The 24,874-nt window shown below is 43.2% G+C and overlaps 1 protein-coding gene across 1 annotated transcript; it reads left to right on the top strand.

Annotated features, from left to right (window-relative positions):
• The first annotated feature begins 1,477 nt into the window (after window positions 1-1,477).
• LOC108659662 (uncharacterized) lies at window positions 1,478-2,431 on the top strand. The gene has a single exon (XM_018112692.2). The coding sequence runs from the start codon at window positions 1,515-1,517 to the stop codon at window positions 2,346-2,348; it is 834 nt and encodes a 277-aa protein (XP_017968181.2). The 5' UTR covers window positions 1,478-1,514; the 3' UTR covers window positions 2,349-2,431.
• Window positions 2,432-24,874: the final 22,443 nt, after the last annotated feature.

Raw genomic sequence — 24,874 nt, 5'->3', positions numbered from 1 at the left:
CTTTGTGGACTCGGTCGTTAGGTGACAGCAGCAGGAGCAGCAGCAGGAGCAGGAGACAGCCGAGAGTTCGGCAAGGAAATCGCATTATGTCCCCAACTCGCTCAGCACTTGCTCCCTATTATATTTTGTCGTTTCGCTGCGGAGCTCTCTCTCCCTCTCCCTCTCTCTGCACTCGCTGTGCTATCTTTTCGCTATAGCCGCTTTGTTGTTGTGATTTTATTCTTTTCCAACGATGCTACGTCTTTGATTGTGCACCTTTTCCCCTCTTTCTTTTTGTTTTTTCTAGCAGCGGCCTCAGCTGCTGTCCTATCGAGGGGGTTATAAATATGAGAAAGCATTTCATAAGATATCCTTAATTAAAGTAATTTCCTCTCTGCTATGGCTGGGTCAGATTTACTGCGGCTTCGGTTTAGCTCAGCCGCACTCGCAGCGTGTGCACGAGCTGAAATTAAATTTGCAAGGGAGAGTAAAGGGAAATAAGCTGCGTAACATAAAGGTGCGACCGAAATATGGCAGCACAATGACCCCGTTAAGCACACACACACACACACACACAGAGACGCCCAACGACAGACAGCCCCACATGTGTGCGACCCCACAGCAAAGGGTTAAGAGCGGAGCTTCGTGTGGCCATTAACATGAAATTTTTAACAACAGCCAGGCAAGAAGCTCCGCGGTTCACCTGGACGGCATTCTTGTTAGCATTTTTGTTTGTTGTGCTCCCGTTGCCGTTGCCATTGCCGTTGCAGCTGCGATTGCGGCAGGTGGGTGATTGCAAACGACATAAGCAGCGTCGAGGTGCTGCTGCAACAGGAGCTGCCTTTGTCATTGCCTTCAATGGATCTGCGACTTCCCTTGCCCAGCTGTGCTTTTATTCATTGTTGTTCTCGGACTGCGGCATTTTGTTTTTAAGCGCGGCGCCCTTAGTTTCTCCTCTGCTCTTCCTTTTCTAGTTCACGTCGCCCGCTTTAAGCCAGCGCAGGTCTTACCTGGGCAGCATCTACTCTTCGCCTTTCCATCGCTTTGCGCTATAAGTACTCAAAGCTGTAACTGCACAATGCAATAACAACAACAACAACTACTACTACTACAATCATATAAACAGCAACCACAGCAGCAGCAGCAGCAGCAGCAGCAGTTGCAGGAGAGACTTATCCTGCCGCCGTTGTTGTAGTTGTTGTTCTCCTTTTCTGGACGTCGTCGCACAGGATGCGACGCTTATTTATCGCTTTTTTATGTGATATAAACGTTTCGGAATTGGCAACGTAAAGCATTAAATTTATTGTAAGAGAAATTGAGATTGCAGAGCGAACAATAACAACTAGCTGCTGCGTGCGGGCGTGCCGCATGGTAAATAAGTCGAATCCGCACGTAATTGATTCGCCTTGGCATCTGTGATGACATTTCATGGCGACGCTAATTACACGGCATGGCCGAGGGATTCGCAACGCCACTAAGTGGCAAGAGTTTGTCTGAGATCAGTTCAGTCAGTGGCAATACCTGAAGCGAAAATCATGCGATATCTTCTGCCCTTACTCGTAATGGTGGGCTCAACTCTGGCAGTGGAGGAGCTGCCGGATCCAAACCATCCGGAGCCCCCGCTTCAACCGAGTAAAGGTGCTCCAAAGCCAGGTAATAAAGCAAACACCACAGAGAAAGAAGACACGAGGCTGGTCAATGTGCCCTTCACGGAGTGCAAGCCCAATGAGGTATTCACCGTCAACAAGGGCTGCGTCAATCGCAAGGCATACATGAAGAATATCGTCCTCCGTAACTGGAACAACAATAATACGGAGGAAATCCAGTGCGCAATCAATGAGGTACAGACGATGTTAGGCTGTGAGCCACTGGGGACGAAGCTGCGCGACAGCGACGCTCCGCGCGCGGCTGTATTGCCGAACTATCTCTATGGCAAACGGATTTACAACACCAAGGAGGCCATACCCCAAACAGAAGACAAGGAGGAGGTTCTGAATGGCGATGCGGGGACGGATCCAGGTGATAAACGTTCGGAGAAATCAGAAGGGCGACACTTGCCCGTAGGTGAACTGGAAGGTAATACCGGAGCAGCTGGTGCTACGCAAGGGGGCAGCGGCAATGCTGAAGATGTTAATGAGATTCTGCAGAAAGTTATCGGCCATAATCGGAAGAGAAAGTATTCGTTCCTGCCGGGCAGGCTGCTCACTACCTACCGCAAGTGTCGCCCCTACGAGGTACTGGGCAAGGGCAGACGTTGCATTCGAAAGAAGGGCAAGGTTGGCTTCTACAAGCATCGGAGCCACGTCTATGGATCACAGAATCGACATCGTCATCCATCGATCTACAAGAGCAAGCGCGGCCAACGATAAGGCTCAGCTCCAAGTATATCTATCTGTAGTATCCTGCAATCTGTTGCAGCAAACCAACAATAAATTACTTCAGCTAGATCAGATTCTGGACATAAAAGACATTTCCTTTGAAAAACTTACACACACACACACGCACACACACAGTGAGAGTTTTCTGTTAGTGATTCCGAGTAAGTAATTTACTCCAAGTAATTTGAAATTTTGTTTTAAGCCCGACCATTCCGTTTAACGACTACCAATCTCATAGGTCCCCTTAATGGCATTGACAGCAAATTGGATTTTGGCCTTGAGCCACGGCACAACAAATTCGAATAGATACGTGCGGCGGGTGCTTAGGCTTCGAGTGATGTGCTTGTAAATGGGCTCGGTTATTTTATAATATGTGCAAGGTTTATGAATGTAAGAGCATAATTAAATGGGATTTGCGCCTTGGGTTACTGAACTCAGCGCCGCCCTGGGCAGCCGCTTGACAAGGGGGCTGTGTTCGTATGATTGCGCAACGGATTACCGGGCAGCTGCGAGATGGGCGAGATGGGCGAAATGGATGGCTTTGACATGCTAATTAGTTAACCTCTCGCATAGTTGGCTGCCAGCCGTAGCCGTAACCGTAACGTATTTTATGTACAACAAAAGCGCACAAATGTCGGCGTCTCCTGCGTCCGGGTGCAAAGGGTCGGCTCCGGCTCCGGCTCCGGCTCCGGCGTTACCCATACGAAGCATTTGACAGACCTCAGAGGATGCGAAGCGTTTAAGTGCCAGCCACCCGACACCAAACATGATGAATAGTTCTGCAATAATTACATTACTTGGCAGTTTCATGTTCACTCCTGTCGAAAGAAAGTCACACGTGGCTGCGCCTGTGGCCATATACAGATGTGCACGACTGTAGCCGGCCATTGTTATTGTATTGTGCATTGTGTATTACCGTTGTGTATGCGATTTGCTGTGCAAATAGTGGGCCATCAATATGGGCGGCTGCTTGCGGAACATTAATCATCTTCCGTGTTAATTAATCAATTAATTATGTTCTTGAAACTGTAAATTTGTCGCCTTGTGCTTAGTCAGTGCTCGGCTGCGACTCCTGCTTCATAAATTATGGCCAAGACCTTCATCCATCCATCTGCCCAGCACTTGACAGCAATGCCCATTCAGGAGCCGATAATACCGCACTGCTTAAGATATTAGTAAGTATTTAAATCGCACGTAATTGGACGCATTATTAGATTGCATTTGCCTTTCGATTTGCTTTGTTTTCCAAAATCTGCTGTTAAACATGCATAAATGCGGCTCAAGGCAGAGCGTGCTTTAAGCCGCTTTGCAGCCGGCCCTGAGTCGATCAGACTTGGGATTATGATTTTAGTGAAATATTTAAGCTCAGTTGCTCTCGAGTCGCTAAGCCAGCAATCTGAGTGCAATATTGCATTTGTCAGCGCTCCAACTATAAATCGCATCGCCTCGCAAGTTGTCAGCGTGAAATTGAAATTCATGAAATATCGAATATTGAAATATTTAAATCGAATGTCAAAAATTTCTGTCTGTCTGTCCGTCTGTCCGTTCGTCAGCAGCTGGCGAGCCTGGCTGTCAGTGAATTGTACGAAAACGTTTCTCCTCAGTTTGCTATATTTTCACTATATTTCCCTCTGGCTCACACTCACACACACACAGCAGCAACGGCAACTGACATCAGCGAGTCAGAGTATCAGATATAGACGTGTGCGTGTGTGTGTGTGTGAGGAGCGTTTTCTTTGCTGCAATGTCTGAAATATCAAATGTTCTATTAGGCCAAGCTCGCAGTGAAACACACTGAAATGGAATATGGCAGAATGTGTAGCAGCTTATTGGCATAAGCATGAATCGACGCCACTTTCACTCGGACTGCGCAGCTCTGCCATATGCCATATCATATACATATAGTCAGTCGAGTATTGAGTTAGTCTTTTCCTTATTTACTCTCCCATTATACGAAAACAAAAGCAGCAACTCGGCAGATAACAAAACAAGTTGGAATTATGTTTGTTGTTTACCTATGGGAGCGTAAAGTATCAATTGGATAAGGGCTGTACGCAGCAGCGCAATGCTGTTTAAACAACCTAAAACTTACTCGAAATCCACATCAACTGTGCGAACTTTCGAGTCGGACTGCGGACTGGCAGTCGTCGATTGAAGTGGCTCTGGCTGCGTATTTGCATATTGTTGTTTGCTTTGGTAATTAAGTTACCAACTTATTAAGCGTGTTTATGATGTTTACCCAACAATTTATTTACCATAATATTTGCGAGCGCTTAAGCCAAGCTGTTGCTGTTGCTGCTGCTGTCGGTGTTGTTATTGCTGGAGCTCTGCTAATATTATTACAACTGTGATTCGCGGGTCGGACTCTGCGTGCAGATTTGTGGCGATTTGCGCTGTGCAAATAAATGAATAAAATGTAAAAAAGCGGAAAAAAAACACACAAATGCAAAAAAATTCAACACCAGACACTCAAACAATAATAAAACATTCAATTAAGCGCTGCGGCTGTTCGGGTAATTACATAAATGGTTTATTTATTCTGTGTCGCGGCGATCGCCCGACTGGCCCACTCGCTGGCCAGTCCAAAATGACGCTCTCTGCGCTCCACATTAAATTGAATGCCGTGTCGCTGCTACACAGTCGGCGCTGATGTCAATTGCCATAAGAACAAGCTCATAAACGTAACGCATACGCCATGTAAGCCCTGGGAAGGCACGTCGCGACGCCGTCCGGTTGGGATGGCATCATTCAGATGTTGGGCCAACGTGGCACATGAAATACCTTAGTCATTGGCCTCACAGACCAAAGTGCTTAGTCATACATGGATCCACTCACACGCACACACGCACACACACACACACACACGCGTACATTGTCCAGCTTGTATATGAGGCCGTCACTTAATAGATGCAGACACATACTGAGCATATCCTGTGTCGTGTCCTTGCGCCGGGGAATGTTGATGATTTTGATGTTCGTGTCATTTGAAAGCGTTATGCGTGACGAAACGGAAGCTCTTAAAAGCCACAATAACTAAACGCTTGAACTGAAGCCAAAAGCCGCCGGACTCAGTTTGCCCTCAGCCCAAAAGAGACATCAAAATATTCATAGTCGAGGCAGTGGCGAGGCAGTGCCGAGGCAGTGTCGGTGTCTGGTGTCGTCCTGCTTGGTGGCGTATGCAGCGGTCGCCATGGCACATTAAGAAGGACTCTTTCTGGCTGTAAATTCTACTGTTTTATGCGCTTTTTGTTACGCACTGCTTGAGCGGCGGCCGGACAACGTCACGCCCCCCCTAAAATAATGACGCCAAATGTAATGGCAACAGCAGCAGCCAAGGCAACAACCAAAGCAACAACATGAGCTCATTATTTTAATTAGATGCGAGCCAGGAGTCTAATCATGACTCTGTGCCAATTTGCCAGTTAGCTAAATGGTCACAAATGTGGCAGCTGTGTAGCATTTAATTAAATTAAGTAAATGTCATAGTGTCATGATGGGCGGCTTGTTTTTGTGAACATTTTAATGCATTTTAAATATTTGTGTTTGCAGGCAGAGATTTCGAGAGGCACTGGGACTGGAGCTGGGGCTGGGAGTTCATATTAGCATATTTCATATATAAATTCATAATGTGCTGGAACATAATTTAGATCAGAGAAACAACATGACACTGGCATAATGCGACTGGGCCCAGCAGGCCGATCAAATATCAATAGCTAATCCACTGGGAAGCCATGTGCCAGATAAACACGCACTCCCACTCAGCTCATACGGCACGTAACCTGCGGCCGACTGAGACATATTGCGTTAGGCCACAAGCGCACTGGCCTGACCATATAAAAAACGAGGCCTGGACTGGCAAAGGACTGATGTATAGTCTATATGTCAAATACATCAAACTTGGGTAGCTGTTTGCCCTGGCAGCTAAGCAAACATCGGCCCAAGTCCGTCGAGAGCTGAGCCGCAGTCTGAAATGTGTATATCATTTGGATTGATTGCCCAGCCCGAAAAGCTAGGCCATGATGCGTCTTTGTTTGTTTGTAACTGTCGGCATGATGCCTGCTCCTTGGCCGCTCTGCGTTTCCGTCTGTGTGCTTTGGATTCGGTCAGACGCGCTGTGCCCACTGAAAAGTGGCAGCGGCGGACAGGCGAGGCCCACATATGCCTGCGTTGTCACACTTGGATTGTCGACACGTGCAGAGACGTAAATGAGTTATGAAATGCGAAGCTGTTGTCTTTCAGACGGCGCCAAGTGGGACGTGCACCAAAATTATTAATAAATCACAGCACAAAACTTTAGATTCAATATGGGATTTATATGTGACCTGAACTGATTTTAATTTACTGAAAAGCCACCACATACTTGCACCTTAAAAATCTCATCCATATGGCCGGAAAGAATAATATAGATTCAGTAAATAATGCCTCAGTATAACTGGTTTTATAATATATATTCACAATATTTATTGAATTTAAAAATAATATAATTATAAATTTTTATTTTAACATTCTTTGTTGTAATGATGCAGCTATCAATGAATATACAATTTTTATATATTTTTAAATTTATATAAATATTTATTTAAAATATAATATAATGTATATAATATAAAAATATAATATTTGAAACTTACTGTTGAAATGATGCAGCTATCAACGAATAAAGAATCATATAAAAAATAAAATAACAAATTTTTATATATTTATAATAAAATAAATGAAATATAAATATAAAATAATTATATAAACAAATTATTATATATTTTTTTTATATTTATATGAATTTTAATTTAAAATTGCTTCGTCAACAATGTTAAAAGACAATGATTTTTTTAATTATTGACAAAACGAAACACGAATAAAATAAATATAGTTTTTTACTTTTTGTTTAATTGATGCAGCTATTAATGAACATAAATAATGAAATATTTATACATTTTATTGAATTTATAAATAATTGTTAATAATATCAAATAATAGAGACTTATTGAATATAAAAATAAAATAAATATAAATATTTTATTTAAACTGATTTGTTTGAATGATGCAGCTGAAGGAATTAAAGATAACAATATAAAAAATAATGAAATAAATATAAATTTTAATTTGAAATTGCTTTGTTGAAATGTTGCAGCTATCAATGAATATAAAATAATAATATAAATTGATATGTCTCAGTTTTCAAGAAGTCGTTTATCACCTAGCTCCTCACAAACGTTCCTGAAGCGTAGGCCTGAATGATATAAAACACCGAGAACGTAAAGTTCAAAGTGACATTTCGGCAATAGTGCAAAACAATGCAAGATACAAGTGCACACACACACACAGATACAAACTATTTTAAACGAACACACACACATACACATACACATACATGCATGGGACAGGATAGTCGTCGTGGGGAGCACTTGAAGGCACCACAGAAAGCCAGCGGAAAGATGTCGACGAAGTGCAAAGCGCTTCAAACGATTTTCCGCAAAGTTGACTGCTCCTTGCAGTGGAAGGTGTTTGAGAGTGCCTCTGAGCGTGTATTGGTGTGTGTATCGGTGTGCATGTTTATGGCCACAACAGAGACAGCTGAAGAAGAAGCAGCCACAACAGCAGCAGCAGCAGCAGCAGCAGCAGCAACAGAGCCTGAAATACAATTTTCGCCAAAAGCCTTTAGGTATTTCACGCCAGCAAAATATGCGAGTGGGTTAGACGGACGGGTGGGCGTGAGGCAGATTTTCGGGCTCGTGTGTGTTGCCAACTTCACACCCAATGGCGGCAAATTTTTGGCAACAAACTTGTATGTGCGACTAAGATGAAGCAGCACTAGCCTAAAGGCGGCAGGAATAAGATGAGAATGGGACTGAGAATGAGAACGAGAATGTTTATGTTCATGTGTATGCGAAGAGCCTGCCAAGGGCCAAGCGTTGAGGTGTATTTGTGTCTGTGCATGTGCTGTGTCTGTGTGTGTGTGTGTGTGTGTGTGTGTGTGTGTGTGGCAGTCTGCGAATTTATTGCCCAGGGAAGCATATCCTTAGCTGAGCGCCGCTTTTTGCGCTGCCACCACCACCAGCGCTGCAACATGTCGCAAAGTTGTCGAAGCGTGGGCGGCTCAGCTGCCGCTGCAGCGGGAATAGACTCTCGTAACTTGGCTAACAGCGAGACAAAACAAAAAAAAAAAAAGAAGGCAAAATAAAGAAGAAGACGACGAAGAAGAAAACTGAGAGTCGAATATGTTTTAGTGGCGCAACTGTGCTGACAGTTGTGTAAAATATACGCGCTCTCATAATTTATATCAGTTTTGTTAACTGAACGTGACTGCGTCGCGAGACCAGAGCTACTTATCAACCGCCAGCTGCTAGTCCTTTACCGTCCTGACAGGATAGAGACTCGACCTGGCTCTGTGCTGGCTGCTGGGTGCCGGGTCATGCCCCAACATCGGCGTGCCGTCGATGTCAACACGTTCGTGCAATTAGCCAAATGGCTCCACGGTCTGACTTGTGCCCTTTGTTCGTCTAGCGGCGAGCCTAGGGCCAAGGCATAGGAATTTCTCAAACACATATTTGTGCTGGGTATTTTTACAATCTGCTCTATGCATTGCATACTTTAATACTTTAGCCCACACATCCCAGTCCAAGCCAATATACCATTTGAGCTACGCCAAACCTCAAAGTTCCTAAAGTCCAAAACCCGCAATTTGAAATCCCGAGTATTCTTCAATTAGTGGTCAGGGCATAAAACAGCTGACAAATCGAGCGAGCCCCAGCCATCATTGCTCGTGTTTAATTAACTAATCTACATACACGAAGTTGAGGGCAGGCAACAAAAAGAAACAAACAGCAGAGATGTGAGGCAAGACAGACTCTCTAATTCGCCGACGTTAATCCAATTTGAAAACTTAAATGCTTTAATCAGAAAATGTGCTCTGACCACATAAACCACAGGATACTTGCACGTAAAATGTCTCCATTGGCTTTTGATTTTGTTGCAGTGTCAATTTACATGGGGCTGCTTTGCTGAAATGGGGGCAAAGCCTACACATGACCATTTCGTGGTGGGTTGGTCGAAACCGCAAAGCCAATTATTTGAATTTATCAAGTTGAGCCCTGGCATTGCACAGTCCTTTCGCCAGAGGACCTCAATCAGCCCAGGGAGTCAATCAACACTCGGGCTGGCTTTCAACAACAGCTCGATAAATATGGATGCTGTCAAGAGAATTGTGATTAAGACAGACCAAAGTAATCGAATGCATGGAGCTGAAAATTAAAAATCAAAAATAAAATAAAGAAGAAGATGAAGCAGAGGAAGAAGAAGAGATGTGAAAATCAACAACTGTTGGCCATGGCCAACAACAAAGGCTGTAAGTCTCATCATTCTTCATTTAATTTCACATTCTCGTGCCGCATTACAGGCAAACATCTCGTATAATAAGGAAGTCTTACACGCGGCTCCCGACTCTCACAGTGTTGCCTCACTTTCTTATTGTTGTGCGAAACTTCGATTAAATAATAATCAAATAAAATTATGTGATGGCCGAGCGCAGTAATTGCCGCACTCTCTCCATCCAGATAACGATGCACATAATTGAAATCCACAATGCTCTGATTTTTATAGCTGCCCACCATCATCACCATCGTCAATTTCATCGCCATCATCGGCATCATCGTTGCCCGGCAATCCTTCACTGGGCAGATATAAATTTTTTGCTCTTGACGCTGCCCGTTTGATTTATAATTGCGAGAAGCATTAAAACTGGACGCCATTGGGTTGAGTATCGAGTTAATTACTGTGCTTAATAGGAAGCCTTTATATACACACAATATCATCACACACACACACACATGCACAATCGAGTACTCAAGCTCATTCATATACTTTGTACAATAATCGTTGCGAGTACTTAAGCGTGTATATGGACTGTTTGCGTATTTGGACTCAATTTAATTTCGATTTGCAATCAGCTGAAGAGCTGCCTAGTTCTTTCAGCAGGAGACGGGCACTTTTTGTGATGTTTTCATTTTCAGTTTCGTCTTCGTTGAGATTTTCATTTCTAGTTGTGCTCAACTCAATTCGAATTTGATTTGATTGCAAACATTTCTCTATCCCCATCGCATCGAGAAACATGCTTTGTCAGTTGCAACAATTTGGTGCATTTTACATTGTTTGTAATGTCACTCACTCTCTGTCCCATGTTGTTCGTCTTGTTGTTGTTGTTGTTGTTGTTGCTGATGTTGTCGTTGTTATTATCACAAATTCTGATGAAGTTGTTGTTGCTGTTGCTGTTGCAGTTGCTGCTGTCGATGTCGTTGCTGACGTCCTTGGGGCACATAATTCGACCCCATAGATTTGTGTGTCGCTTAAGAAACTAAGCAAACAAAGTTGATATTATCCACAAAGCAATTAATTTCACCCTGTTCTCATCAAACTGGACTGAGAAGTTGAATGAGTTTTTAAAACGAGTTGCCGCAATTATTATTTGGTCGATAATCGTTATATATGTATATCATTATTTTTAAATGTAAATATAGGAAAAACACAGTGAGTCAAGTACATAAATTTTATATAAATATTCTTTGCAATGCAAGTATTCATTATTCAAGTATTTATTAAATGATGTTTATTTGTAATAGCATATACATATTCATCTCATGCATCTCAGGGTAAGTAAAGGGTATTGATAGGATTATTCAATTGTGTACCACCTAGACCTAAGTACAGCCTTCCATTAAGAAAATATCCTTATTTTAAATAACTATTTTATATATCAGAAAACTTGTATATATATATATATATATATATATATGTCGTTATATATATATATATATATATATATATATATATATATATATATATATATATATATATATATATATATAAGGAGTTGAGATGAAAGTAAGTGAGCTATCCATATATTTATATTCCTAATATCACTGCCAAGAGATAAAGTCAATCAAAAAAAAAAAAAAAAAAAAAAAAAAAATATATATATATATATATATATATATAAATATATAAATATAAATATATGGATATATATATATATATAAATATATAAATATATATATATGGATAGCTCACTTACTTTCATCTCAACTCCTTAAAACTCTTTCCTCCTTGGCCAAAGAAACCTTTCAATAACCAGATACCCTTAGATGAAGTAGCTATAATAATATTTCAGAAATGTTTTCTATCTAGCTCAATTGACGTAGTATTTGCAAGTACGGCTCAGATTGCCGGAAATTAGCTTGCACTCAAAATTCAAGTATAGTTATTCACCCTGGCCATTTCTAAGTACAGCGCAGTTCCTCGCTTTACTCCTTATTAGCTCCTTCATCCTAGATTCCAGAACAGCTTACAGTATTTTGTGTTTTATTTACGAGAATTCTATATATATGTAAGATTATTATTTGCATCTAGTATCTATTTTATATTTCAGAAATCTTTGAAAGCTGAGCTTGAAAGTTGAGCTTGACTGGAATGTTGGACAAGGGGTTTTTGCATTTAATAGCACTGAGATGGCCGGAAATTAGCTCGTTGCACAAAGTCAAAGAACTACTTAGTCCATGTCCGCGCTCTAAGTAGCTCGCTTTCCCTCCCATCAGCTAGTTTATTCATAATGAAAAGCTGCAGCAATTGGCCAATGGCCAATGGCCAATGTCCAGCTGCGAAATGAATTCCACTTTACTTTAAAGTTGAATCAATTGTTTAAATAACAGCAACACCAAGGACGGCACAACAAGTTTGCTCTCACAATTTCCTCGAGTGGTCAGAGCCAAACAAAATGTTTAACAATAACATAAAACGCAACTGCAGCTAATGCCAGGGCCAACATGTCTGGAGTGCTTGTTCTCTGTGTGGTGAGGCGGTGCAGTGGTGAGGTGGTGAGGTGGTGCGGCAGTGCCGTGTGCGAATGTGGATTCGTCTGCGGTTGCTGGCTCTCTGTGTGGCGAGTTCCCATGCTCAACACGCGCACCATTTGCCAAATGAAATTCTTGGAAAGCTGGCTATGAAACTCAGCAAGTTCAGCAAGTGCAGCTCCGCCATTGTAGATAGCCATAGTTTATGTTAACTGAGAGTGTTGCATAAGCTAAGGGCGTGTACTATTAGCAGATCACAGCTCCTAACTAAGTTAAACTGTCTATTACTTCAGATATATTCAGATTCAAGAAGAGGATTATTTAAATTGCCCTTTAGGAGTTGGACCTTCGTTGATTTTGCATCTTCCACGAAAAGCTACTTGAAGTAGGCTGATGACAAATTAAAGCTTCACCAAACACAGCTAGAGGGCAGAGCTTATCATTCATTGTCTGTCCAGCATTAAGAGCTGAACATTTTGTGTAGTTGTCATGACATATAAATTGCCCAATACGATTTGAATGAATGCAGATATAAAAATTAAATAATAATATAAATATATACAAAGTAAATTACAATATTCAATATAAAAATTAAAATCATATAAGGACATTTTATATATAATATATTCTTTTCTTCACTATTAATTAATTATTTATTAATATTAGTTTTTATATTTTTTAAAATTTTAAATAAAAAGAACAAAATCACAAAAAAATATATTTTTTAAAAAACTTGATTCGCCTATATTTTTTATGCGTGATGACATTGACTTTTGCTGGTTACTGTATAGTATATAAATGTATAGAGTCTAAAAGGAAAAAAAAACTAAAAATAATAGGAACAATTATAATGATTAACAACACTTGAATTTGATGAAAACATAAAACTGACTTTTCTCCTGTATTCAATTTCTTTCAATGAGATCAGTTACCTCTTTCTCTAGATTTCTTAACAAGACAGACACAGTTTCGAATAGATCTTTGGTATATCCAATTGTTATCCATTGAGTCTCTCACAACTTGAACAACAACTGGAACAATTGAAACATCAGCAGCGAAAACAATTGCAGACTGACGGGCCTCGTTGGAGTCTTAAATTTAGCTTGGGTAACAAAACGAAATAATTAAGCTTAACGAAATAGCACAGAAAGGCAAAAGCCAAGAGAGAGAGAGAGAGAGAGAGAGAGAAAAGCGAGAGAGGTAGAGAGTTGAATGAAAAAACTATTAAATGGAAACAAACACCGAATTCAGTTGGTGAGACACCGACACATGGCGTGAGTTGTGGGTGGGCGTTTCTGGCGTAATGGAAGGGAGAGCCGCCAAAGCATTTGAGCGCTGTCTCAGTCGACGCAGCTGTCGACAGCAGCATCGGCTGCGGTTTGGATGCCGTTATGCTTTAACTAAATTGCGGCGCTTGTGGCCAGCGTTGACGGGGCGTCTGCCTGCCTGCCACTCTACTGTGTGTGTGTGTGTGAGTGTCTGTGTGTCTATGTGTGCGTTGCGGCCAACGCTTGGCGTACAAACACTCAAGCAATTAAAAGTAAAAATTCTGCAAACTTTTCGCATTCGTTTTGTGTTGATTATGCGCACGAAAGTTGCTGCTGCGACCAAAATTAGCAGCAGCAGCTAATGCGCTAAATCTAAAGTGAATGCACGTGCAAGTGTGTGTGTGTGTGTGTGTCTGTGTGTGTGTGTGTGTGCAGTCAAAATGCATTCGCTTGTGTTTAATGCGGCGCGTCAGTGCTAAGTGTTGCGGTTTCAAAATGGCGCTCAACTTCGACTCGACTCGACGAGTAGGAGAATGCGGATGCGGATGCGGATGTAAAGACATGCCAAGTCGGTTCACCCAGCATTCTTATGCATATTGCTGCCTTTGACTGTGCCCGCAGCTAACCACAAGAGAACTGAGTTTTAAAGTGCTGCCTGAGGTGCGGCAAAGGCAAAGGGGCTCAGGGGTGTTGCAGTTCCATGCAGCGAATTGAAGTTGATTTATGCTTGCCGCACACACGTTGCACACACATACACCCTACATATGTATTTGATATGTTAACTTGCTGTACGCACAGCTTGATCAGCAGAGTGTGCTCAGATCAACAGCTCGGGCGACTCCCGTTGCGTGAGGAGCATACAAAGTGACGATGTAACAACATGAGGCACACATTCGCACACGCAGCTCGATTAATGGACCAGTGGACTGACTGACTGACCAGGGCTGTTCCTGAGCCGTTGGCCATTGGGTGCTGGCTGTCGGCATCCTTACTTATAGGTTGGCCGTTGCCATTGGTGCTGTTGGCCTTTGTTCTGTTTCAATTAAACTAATTAGATGTAGGTAAACATAATTGCCGAGACTAATTTACGATTTTGCTTTCACTCATGTGCGTGTGCCGGGCCATTCTGGGCTGTGCTGTGCTGGTATTATTGCTGGCATCCGATTATCCATGCCATGGAAATTCAATCAGCACAGCAGCCCAGTCAAGGCGAAAGGCTGGCCGGACTTAGGGCTTTCAATAAATTTAAAGACAACCCCGGCCAACAGGCGGCAGTCTTCATTAATTTAATGATAACAAATTGGGTTTGTCTTTGATTTGGCTTTTGCATTGCATATTTATGGATCAGTTCGTGCGGAAGCTAATGACACTGGAATCAGGGCAGCGCCTCAGCTGGGACTTGGTGTTGTGGGCGTGTGAACGTGTGGACGAGTGGGCGTGCGGGCGTGTGGGCGTGTGGGCGTGTGGACTGTGCCATAACGAGTTCATTGTCGACAATTATGCTAATCGATTATCTCTCGAAAAAGCCAATCGGCAATCACTAATTGCGCATATTGATGAGTCCCTCACATGACTGCCGACTGTCGTTTAATAGCCATGGCAATCGGGTTAACTGAGATGGGAAATCATGTTACAGGCGGGCAGAGAGCGTGATTTTTGCAGTCAAGTTGGCCGATGGCAGAGCAACTTGGCATTAACTTGGGGAGCGGCAAAGTGAAATTAATTAACGGTTTAACGACTGCAGCTTCAAATTGCAAAAGTTTTAATTAATTTTCCACATTCTCAGCTGCATGTAGTCCTCGCCAATTTCATATTTGCCACACAAAAAGTTTTATTGCCATTTGCAGTTTTGATTTCCTTTTCGGAAATTCGCTTTGAAATGCGAACGGTATACATGCCGACCTAACACACACACACACACGTGTCGACACATATATAGTTACAGGAATAACGGTATACCTATGTCGAATAGATGTGATAAAGAGCGTTTGCAGCGGGCGCCGTGGTGGGGACGTGGCCACGTCAGGCAGCCGTAAATGCAGTTAACGAAGCGTTCAAGGTTAGGCACAAGCCCAGCCCAGCCCAGCAGAAGCTCGACGCAAGGCGCACAAGACACAAGACACAATATACAGGGCACTGAAAACACAAGAAACACGAAGCAACGTACATGAGTTACAATTTTATGAAATTTATTTCGCACGAATTGTGTGAAGACATTCACACAATGCGCCACCAAATGGCCAAGGCAGCCGCCGACCGACCGACCGACCGACCGACCGACCGACCGACCGACCGACAGACCGACCGGGCTTGAGGCCATCATCTGCATCAGAGTGTGAAGCAAGTGAAAAGTGTTGCTTACTTACGAGCAGCACTCCGTCCGGCTAGGGCTACGGCTACGGCTCTCGTCAGGCAATTGTGAGCAGTGGGCGGAGCCATCGATTTTGGCACGTTCGCATCAACACTTACGCTTTCGCTTTCGCTTTCCCGTTGAGAGCACTGATAATTCGTCTTGCCGGGCCTGGTATCACCAGATATTCGTTATCATCTTTCCAGCATTCGTTTTGCCAGTCACGTTTACGCTGCACAATAAATAAAGCGACTCGGAAACGGCTGCTCATCCCCATCCGGGCAGCGACAATCCGCCTCTGTCCACCTGTCCACTCGCAATGTGCAGCCAGTAATTATTTAATAGCCTCAGCATAATCATATATTATTGAATTCGTGCATTAAATATAATGCTTGTAATTGATGCCCACATAAATTAGACACTTACATACAAACACACATATACATAGACATATATGCGGTCATTTAAATGTTAATTGCACTCGTGACTGCAGAACGCACTCGACTTTAAGGCGAAGGCTGCGTCGCGTTCGTCGTGTGGCAAACTAATTTAAAAGTATAATGGAGGTCGCAAGTATTTCGACAGTTGCCTTTTTTCCGACAACTCCCCAGCGATTCCGGGCGGGTCGGCCGGGTGCGGAAAGTTGCAAAGGCAATATGCAAAATGGCCGAGGACCTTCCGATAGATAGATAGATACACCGACTAGCGACTGGCGGACAGTTCGCATGGCGTGTCGAAAGTTGCTGCCTTTTTAAATTGGCATTTAAGCTGAAATTGATTCATTGGGACATTCGACCCGCTCAGCAGACCCCGGCCCAGTCGACAGCTCGAGCTGCCCCGCCCACGCCACACTCGTGTCTCAATCTGAACTACTTACATGGCGCGCCGCGATAATTTAATTTATTTTCAAACTCAATTTCAGGCATTCTGTAAGCGCGCTTTCAACTTGATTCTGTGCATTTCTCTTCTGCTGAAGGTCCGGGACCGAACTTCTCGACTGGACTTCATTATGTTCATCCGGCTGTCGACTGTCGGCTGATTGTCTGCATTGGCCGGGAATACTTTTCTTCTCTTTTCCTTGCTTTCGTTTCTTTCCCTTCTTTCGGGAGGAAGCAGACAACGGCCACATGCCCGAGCTGAGTGGATTTCTCGTGCGGAATTTTCACTAAAACAGTAAAAATTGCATTGTTTTCCCTGATGCAGATTATCGTGAGCTGGCTTTTATTATGCTCTATTTTGTTTTGCCTTCATGAATTGATGCTTGCTGAATGCACAGTCCGCAGCTCCGTCGCTGACCTGACCCACCTGGGAGTCGGCTTGCAAATATCTTCACTTCGATTTATTTCAGCAGCTCGCTTTCTGCACCTGGCAATTTGTTAAAAATCATTTGGGTGAACCGCTCAGCTCTCTGGCTCGATCAAATTGTGCTGGCTAGTTGAGGTTGCGGCTCTCTAAGCTCTCCAACTCCCATGCCAGATGGAATTTCAAAACTAAAACTGCAGCACAACGGGCAGAGTGGATATTTTAATTGAATAAAATTACTAAGCACAGGCATCATTTGAGTTTTAAGCACATGCAACTTGATAGAGAGAAATAAAACTCTCGAGCTAATGAATATTTAGCTTGACTTGTGTTGCAGCAACTGGGAATAAATTATTTACAACGGGAACAAGTTCCAAATTGAAGAGAGCACAAATTATCTTTATAAAACAGAAATCTCTCTCTACGAAATGGTTCGAGTTTTTCTCTTTTTCTTCTTCTGCTAAACATCCGAGTCATTGTGATTGATTACAAGTGAAATGTTTTGCTTTGACGTTTTAAATTTAAGCCCAAAATAAATCACATCGTGGCGTAACGCGTCAGGATGTGACATGCACAGCGACTGCGATTGAAAAATCAATAGAGGCGCGACTCGATTTCAGTTGAATATGTTCTATATCTACTGCGAAAGATAGTCCAGAATGAAGTCAATCTATATCCCGTTTTCACTTTCATTTATTTCGTTAGAACTCGATCGACTCTATCAATTTTGGCATTAATAATTGGCTATGCATGCAAATGAGGCTCAGGAATTGAGCCCTCGGGCCAGAGGTTGGTGCCAAGTCTTACAATTTTCTGTTTTTGTGTTTAGAAATTTGCGCCTTGTCTACAAGTTTTGTTGCTTAGGGGTCTGAGGCGAAGAAACCCGTAAATTGCCTTAACTTTTCGCATTATTTGTTTAAAATATAATTAAGTTTCATATGTGCAGTTAAGTCGGTATGGAAGAGCGTGTACAGTGAAGCGCCCTAACGAAGGATTTTTCCACTCCGGGCCATGTAGCATGCACAAACAAATAGTTATAGTTGCCGAGTTGTTGTTGTTGTTGTATCTTCTGACCAGAGGCCATACCGGGTGGGTCTACGGCTAGAGCCGCCGTCATGGATGTTGTTTTTGTTGTGGGGAATTTCTCACAAAATTAGATTTCACAACTTGAACTTTTCTATAACTTTATTCATGTAGAACTTAAGCCTTTTTCGTGTAGTTTTGCGAAAATTTCTTATTAAATTAGCTACTTTTTTCAGTCGAAACGCAAGCACCACAAAAAGTCCACGAATGCTGCTGTAAGTTTCTCCTTTGACTCACAGTTCATAAGGAAGCCGGCGTTCCAATCAAAGGGCAGCCTCCCAGCCGAGGAGGGGATCGGACGGGCAACTATGGCAGCCAGCTGCCAGAAAGACGCCATCTGAATTCTGAAAAGTTTACTCCACACGATTTTGAACACACGCAAAGTTAAGACGGCAGGAATACCAAATTATCAACAGCATTGGAATTGAGCTGAGCATAAAAAGTTTGACCAAATTGAATAGCTAATTAATTTTGGACTACTCGTACTCGCAGTCCAGGACATTAAGCTGCAGAACTTTAAGCAGCCGCACGAGCAGCAGCAGCTGTGCGCACTTTTGCTGTAGATGCTTTTTGGATACTTTTTGGCAGCGAGCCAAACCGAAAGTGTCCTGCTTTGTGGTGATCTTATCGCTTTGGCTGCACACAACATTTCGGTGGGCCATATTGTGTTGTCACATGGCTTGGCTTTGTGTCGGCCCGGCTTGGCCCTGACTTCTTGGCTCGGCCAGGGATGGGCCCTTGTGTCCCTTAGGTGGCATATTGCACAATTTGGTTGCAACTGCTTGGAAAATGGCAAAACTACAAATGCCGTAGTCTACAGCCGACAGCCTACAGTGTGGCTTTAAGTTCTCTGGCAGCACGGCAACACAGCAACGCGTTGCGCACTTGAGGCGCATAATGATAACCCTTGACTTTCACATAAGCAGCAGCAGCAACAGCAGCAGCAATAGCAGGAGCAGGAGCAGCAGCAGCGGCAGCAGAGGGCGGCAGCGGCAGCCAAACAAGTGAGGCCTAACGAGTGAGCTGCTTTTTGTGCGTTAAACTCAACGAGCAGCAACTGGCAAATGATGTCAACGAGCATGCATGCCACAGAAAGAAGAAGAATGCCCCACGAGAATGGGAAATGGCAGCAGCAGCAACAGCAACAGCAGCAGCAGCTGCGAATGCCCAAGTGGCCCAACCATTGGCAAATACTCGCATTCGCATTCGCATTCGTATTCGCATTCGCATTCGTATTCCTGCTCGTAAACGTAAATAACGGCACTGTCGAACGAATAACGTCATCCTGGTTGAGTGACTAAAAGCCAGTGACGTTGCCTTTGTAAGCGGCGCTAATTCGAGTGACAGCCACAACAATTGCCAAGCTTACAGCAACAACACCAACAACACAAACAACGACAGCAACAACAACAGCAGCAGCAGCAGCAGCAGCAGTAAACCATGGCCAATAACATTTGCGGCTTAAATTTTAAATGTGCAAGCGCAAGGCGCAAATTGGTTAAAGCGTTAGAGGGTAAAGGATTGGAGTGGGACAGCGGGTAGGAAAATATGAGGCAACTCAATGGCATGCCATATAATATTTTATGCTGATAAATTGCCTTTTTTATTGCATTTGCTTTTGAGTGAAAACATTTTCTTGCCGGCGCTGGGCAGGTCAACGGTCTTGCCCAAGAAATATGGCAGCGCGCAAGAAAAAGGCCAAAACCAGACAGTTCCACAGACACGGCACACACACACAGACACACAGCCACACAGAGCCATGTGAATAAAGTGCAAAGTATGGCAGCCAATGGGACAGAGAGAGAGAGAGAGAGGAAAGAGCGGAGTTGGTAGTTGGCTCTGATTCGGTTTCGCTGAGTGAGTGGCTGCCGGGCACCCACATTTGGGGCAGCCAGGATCGTTTGTTATGTTGCTGATGTTTGATTATTATGTTTGATGGCATTTGGGAGCTGACAGTGGGTCTGCTGGCGCTGCTGCGAACGCTTTGATGAATGATCTGGCACTTTGCTGCAGGCAGCAAGTGAAACTTGAAACCGTCCAGCAACAGCAACAGCAACGACAACAGCAACAACAGCAACTGGTCCAGCACTAAGTGCGTTTGGCAATACTTTCTACAAGTAAATACCCTACGCACAGATGACGATGAGCAGGCTGGGGCAATCGAAGATGTATTAGGATATTAAAATTAAATATTAAAACAGAAAATCAACAACAATTGCATTAGTGCAGTCAAATACTATATACAGGGTATGTCAGTAATCAGCATTGTCCTGTTTGCCTCTTCTTTTTCCTCGACATTTTCAATGCAGAGCTTAAAACGCTTCATTTCATTTTATTTCACATTTGAGCTTAGCACGAAAAGAGCAAAACAAAGCAGTCAGAGTGAAACAGAACTCAAACTAAATAAAACAAAACCAAATAAAATCCAAACACAAACGCTACAATATCCACTTTCAATTCAATTTACATGCCAAACGCCACAAAAAGCACAAAGCAAATGAGCAGCCAGTTGCAGTTGCAGTTGCACTTGTAGTTGCACTTGCAAAAATAAAAAACAAAAAAAACAAAACCATGGACTCGGTCCAGGGCACAGTTTGGCACAGTTTCGCTCTTTGTTGATGCTACTTAAAACTAGCTTTTCAACAATTGCAACAAAAATAAGCGAGGGCGCCAGCACCTGACAACGTTGGCCAACAGTGAACAATCTGGCCAAAAGCGCTGGCGCTGCCACCGAGAATATCATTCACATTGAATTTTCAGCTAGAGCAGATTATTGCAATTAACTTTTCAGGTCCCATGTGAAAGGATCCAGCTGAGCTTATTAAAATCAGCTCAGAGGATATTACAATCCAAATAAAATATGAAAACGAAAACGAAAATGAAAATATAATATGAAAGAAAAATAATAATATCTTGGCAATTATTTTCCTCTATACATACATACATATATAATACTGTACTTTGCCTTGACAACCTGCTCTACCTGTTAACCTCAGAGGCTGGCAGCGTGGTGAAGGATGCGCTGGTGTCCTGCCGAGCTGCTTCTAAGCTGCGCGCAACACCAACGAGCGCTCAAGTGTCCTTTTTGTGCGCCTGGTTAGACACAGAAATTTAAATGGTAATAGCGTTTACTTAGCCATTGCTGCGTTGGCTCCCCGGCTCCTGCTCGTATTGTGGTTCGAGGGTTCGAGGGCTCTGCCTGTGCCGTGACAAGTGACCAACGGCAAGGACTCCGGACCCGCTGCTTCAAGTTGACATTTGCATGTTTTTCTTTTTTTTTTTTCCTCTCATTTTATTTTTATTTGCTCCATCTTTTTTTTTTTTTGTATCTTATGGCAGCAAATAAAGGCCAATAGGGCCGGGGAATGAAATATGCACAGTTAATTTTCAATTTATAGCAGAAAAACGGCATCGAGCGATCGCCTAAAAAAGGAGAAGACCAAAGGAAATTGAAACGCCTGTCGGCTGAGCTGACATTTTAATTGGTGCGGCGTGTGACAATCAATTACAGGGTCAGTCGGGGCAGCGATTCTCCATCGGTTGCGGTGCTTTTAAAAGCCACTCAAATATGTATCGCAGTGGGTGGTGCCAGCGTCGCAGTCAAATTGACAACAGCTGCAGCTGCAGCTTCAACTGCAGCTGCAATTGCATTCAATTAACGCATCCTTTTGCCCCCGGCACCGTATTGATAGATGCCAAGGAAAGGACGGCACTTCTTCTGCTCGCTCGCTCGGTTAAACGCAACAAGAGCAATTTACTTCAGTCCGTGTTCAGTCCGCTCGATTCCTGTCAGCAGCGAACAGCCTGCTATGTATATGCCACCTGCACAGCTGACTGCCCCGACGAGTAGCCAAGCCTGGAAAATAATTGAAGGTGCTTATATCTTTCTTTTGTGGTTCACCTGCCCAGCAACCAGTTATGAATGAATATTCCAATGCCTCCAAGTGCCCACTTGTGGTCTCGCCACTCGAATCGCGTTCTAAGTTAAAGTTGGGTCCATTTAAATGGAAATCTAGTGAGTTTTTGAGACAAGGTGTAGCTGAGGTGATGTCAGCTTTGATACAATAACAAACAAATGTCTGTATTCTGTATTCATTAGCTACACTTTTGGCCAGCATCAGTCGATTTTTGCGATTTACTTTGTGGGCATCAATGTCGTCATGCTTGTTTAGCCAGGTCATATCATAAATAAACATATCGCATGACAAAGTAAACAAACTGTCGACACACATTCATGTCATGCATGTGTGTGTGTGTATATACAATGCTATCAAAAGAAATCCTATCAAAGAGATCACAAGGCAATTTATTTACCTATACATCCAGGCATTCATTAGTGAGTTAATAAACTCTTGTTTTTAATGTTCTCTAATGCTAAAAGTTCGACGTTTCTAATTAAACTGAAACCATAAATTTATTTGAAAATTTATTTGTGCATTTATTTAACTCTCGGTCGTTTAAATAATTAAATACATGGATATTAAATACAAGGAAGAAACTTAAATCTTAAGCATTTACCACATGAAATTTAATTGCTTAAATATTTCTACTCAGCTCTGTATATAAATATGTTATTCAATGGCCGCAGTTAAACTCTTGCCAAGTCAATTTAATTTAATTAAAAATTGGCTTACATAACTGCCATTCAGTTCAGCCATTCAGTTGCTTATGCCAAACATCTAATAACTAATAGGATCCTTATGACATTAGCATGATGCAAGTGTGGCTTATATTGGGAAGCCAATTCATTTCGGTTGGCCTCGCATTCGCATGGCAAGCTCCCATTGAAATATGCAAATAATGAATAGTTTACGAGTATCTTATAAATAAAATGTTTGCCGTAATGAAAATCATTGCTCCGAGTGGCGGGAAATATGCGTATAACGAGCGCCACTTCTTTATGCAAATCTGTGCATTTCATAAGCAAAAAGAGATGAATGGAAAAATGAGGCAGATTGTGGTGGAAAACGCACGGGCTTCAGTTTCCTTTGCCGTCGCCTGATTTCCATGCACGGCACGAGTACTGAAAATTCAATTCATGCACTTACTCAATAAGTGGCATTCAGAATGCTCAGCACTGTCAGTGGGGGGCGGGGCACACGAATGGATGAGGCTGTGGTGGGTGCGGTATCCGTTGAGTTGGTCAACTCAAATGCATTTATCATAATATTATAATATTTTATTGTGGCAAATACAATTTGCGAGTGATTGCTACAATATTTACTCAACATTTCTAGCATCCGCCTTTTGTGGCATGCCAACCGCGTCCCAGGCGGAAGTGAAAGTGTCAATAGCGTCAATCTCCACCGAGTGGCGTAGTGCAGCAGCGTCAGCATCTGCTCGACGGCCAAATCGTCCACCACTCTATGGCTAAGCGCAGCTAACAGACCTCCTCCATAGTTCGAGCGAGCTAGATAAAAACGGTTTATGCGCTTCCTCTGCATAGTTCACAGATTCCAGCTTGTTTAGGGTTAATGAGCCCTAGCTTAAGAGACTTTCGTCACAGGCCGAGACGTGTTTTCTGTGTATGTTTGTCCTAGCTACATTGCTGCACTGCCAACTGCACTCAAACACCTTAAATACGGCCCGAAGCTATTTTCAGCTCGAGCATACAAATTTACATTTATAATTTAACATTCAGCCACCACCTGGCAGGGCGAGAGATGCAAAGGCGACGCCAAAGAAAACGAAGAATACGTGCAGTAGACACTGAGCAAACAAGCAGAAGGGGACCGAAAAGAAAAAAAGCCAAGTTTCTAAAGAAACCAAAAAGATGAACACGACCTGTGCCGTGCCATGCACTGGGCCAGAAAAAAGCGTGTGACGCAGGAGTCGTGGCATGTGGAGTCTCAAGGGTGCCCAGAGCGCTTACAAAGTCACAACTGCAGCACTACACTTGACTCATGGCCTGCGTTGACGCGGCGCATATCGGAATTTTCACGCAGTTCACAGCGACCCCGGGGCCATGTCCACGGGTCATCTGAAACTTATGCACTCAACAATGTCTCGCTTTGAGCTGCGTTCAATGCGATTACGCATACGCATAGTGTGACCATTTAGGCTAAATGGACTCGCTGCGTGCACTCAAATTGATTCCACTCTCCACCTTTGACTGCGCACGCTAAGTGCTGCACTTTCTGCCACGCCTCACGCCATCCTCGCCAGAGAAGCGAGACTCTGGTGTATGAGAACTAATTTGTCAGCTGGCCTCTGGCAGCTGCATCAGCACTAATAACTAACCCAACTATTGGAAATGAAAATCGCAAATTATTTATGCAAATATCACATGGAATGGCAAACACCACCTGGACTGCGACCAGGTGCTGTCAAATCAGCAGCGACGTGTCACCCTGTGGTGGCGAATAGTTATGCATGAATGATACTTGAACTGCTGCAGCTGATGACGAGCGTGTTGACAGTGCTGAGTGAGCAGCGAGCAGATAAGGGAAAAGCGGAAAAAAAATTGCTGAAAAGTAGATTAATCTAATCTCAAAGGGAAGTCCAAGCCACCAGGGGCAGCGCAACCAAAGGATGGAAGCGAAAACGAATTATGGCCAACAGATTGACGATGAAAATCGAATTTCCCTCAGCCACAACTATAAGTAAACGAACTTGTTTATAACTCTTGCTGGTGCGAATATGCAAAATAAATAATCGCCATCGCCTCCTCCC

This window comes from Drosophila navojoa, chromosome 2, assembly GCF_054131105.1.
Source record: "Drosophila navojoa isolate 15081-1374.11 chromosome 2, UAZ_NAV_1.0, whole genome shotgun sequence".
NCBI classification, from domain to species: Eukaryota; Metazoa; Arthropoda; class Insecta; order Diptera; family Drosophilidae; genus Drosophila; species Drosophila navojoa.
Note: the sequence above shows the minus strand (reverse complement) of the source record. Positions and strands in the feature narration are given on the sequence as shown.

Bases quoted from the DNA above. Each gene is read 5' to 3' on its own strand.
- LOC108659662 (XM_018112692.2), top strand. From the start codon at position 1,515: ATGCGATATCTTCTGCCCTTACTCGTAATGGTGGGCTCAACTCTGGCA.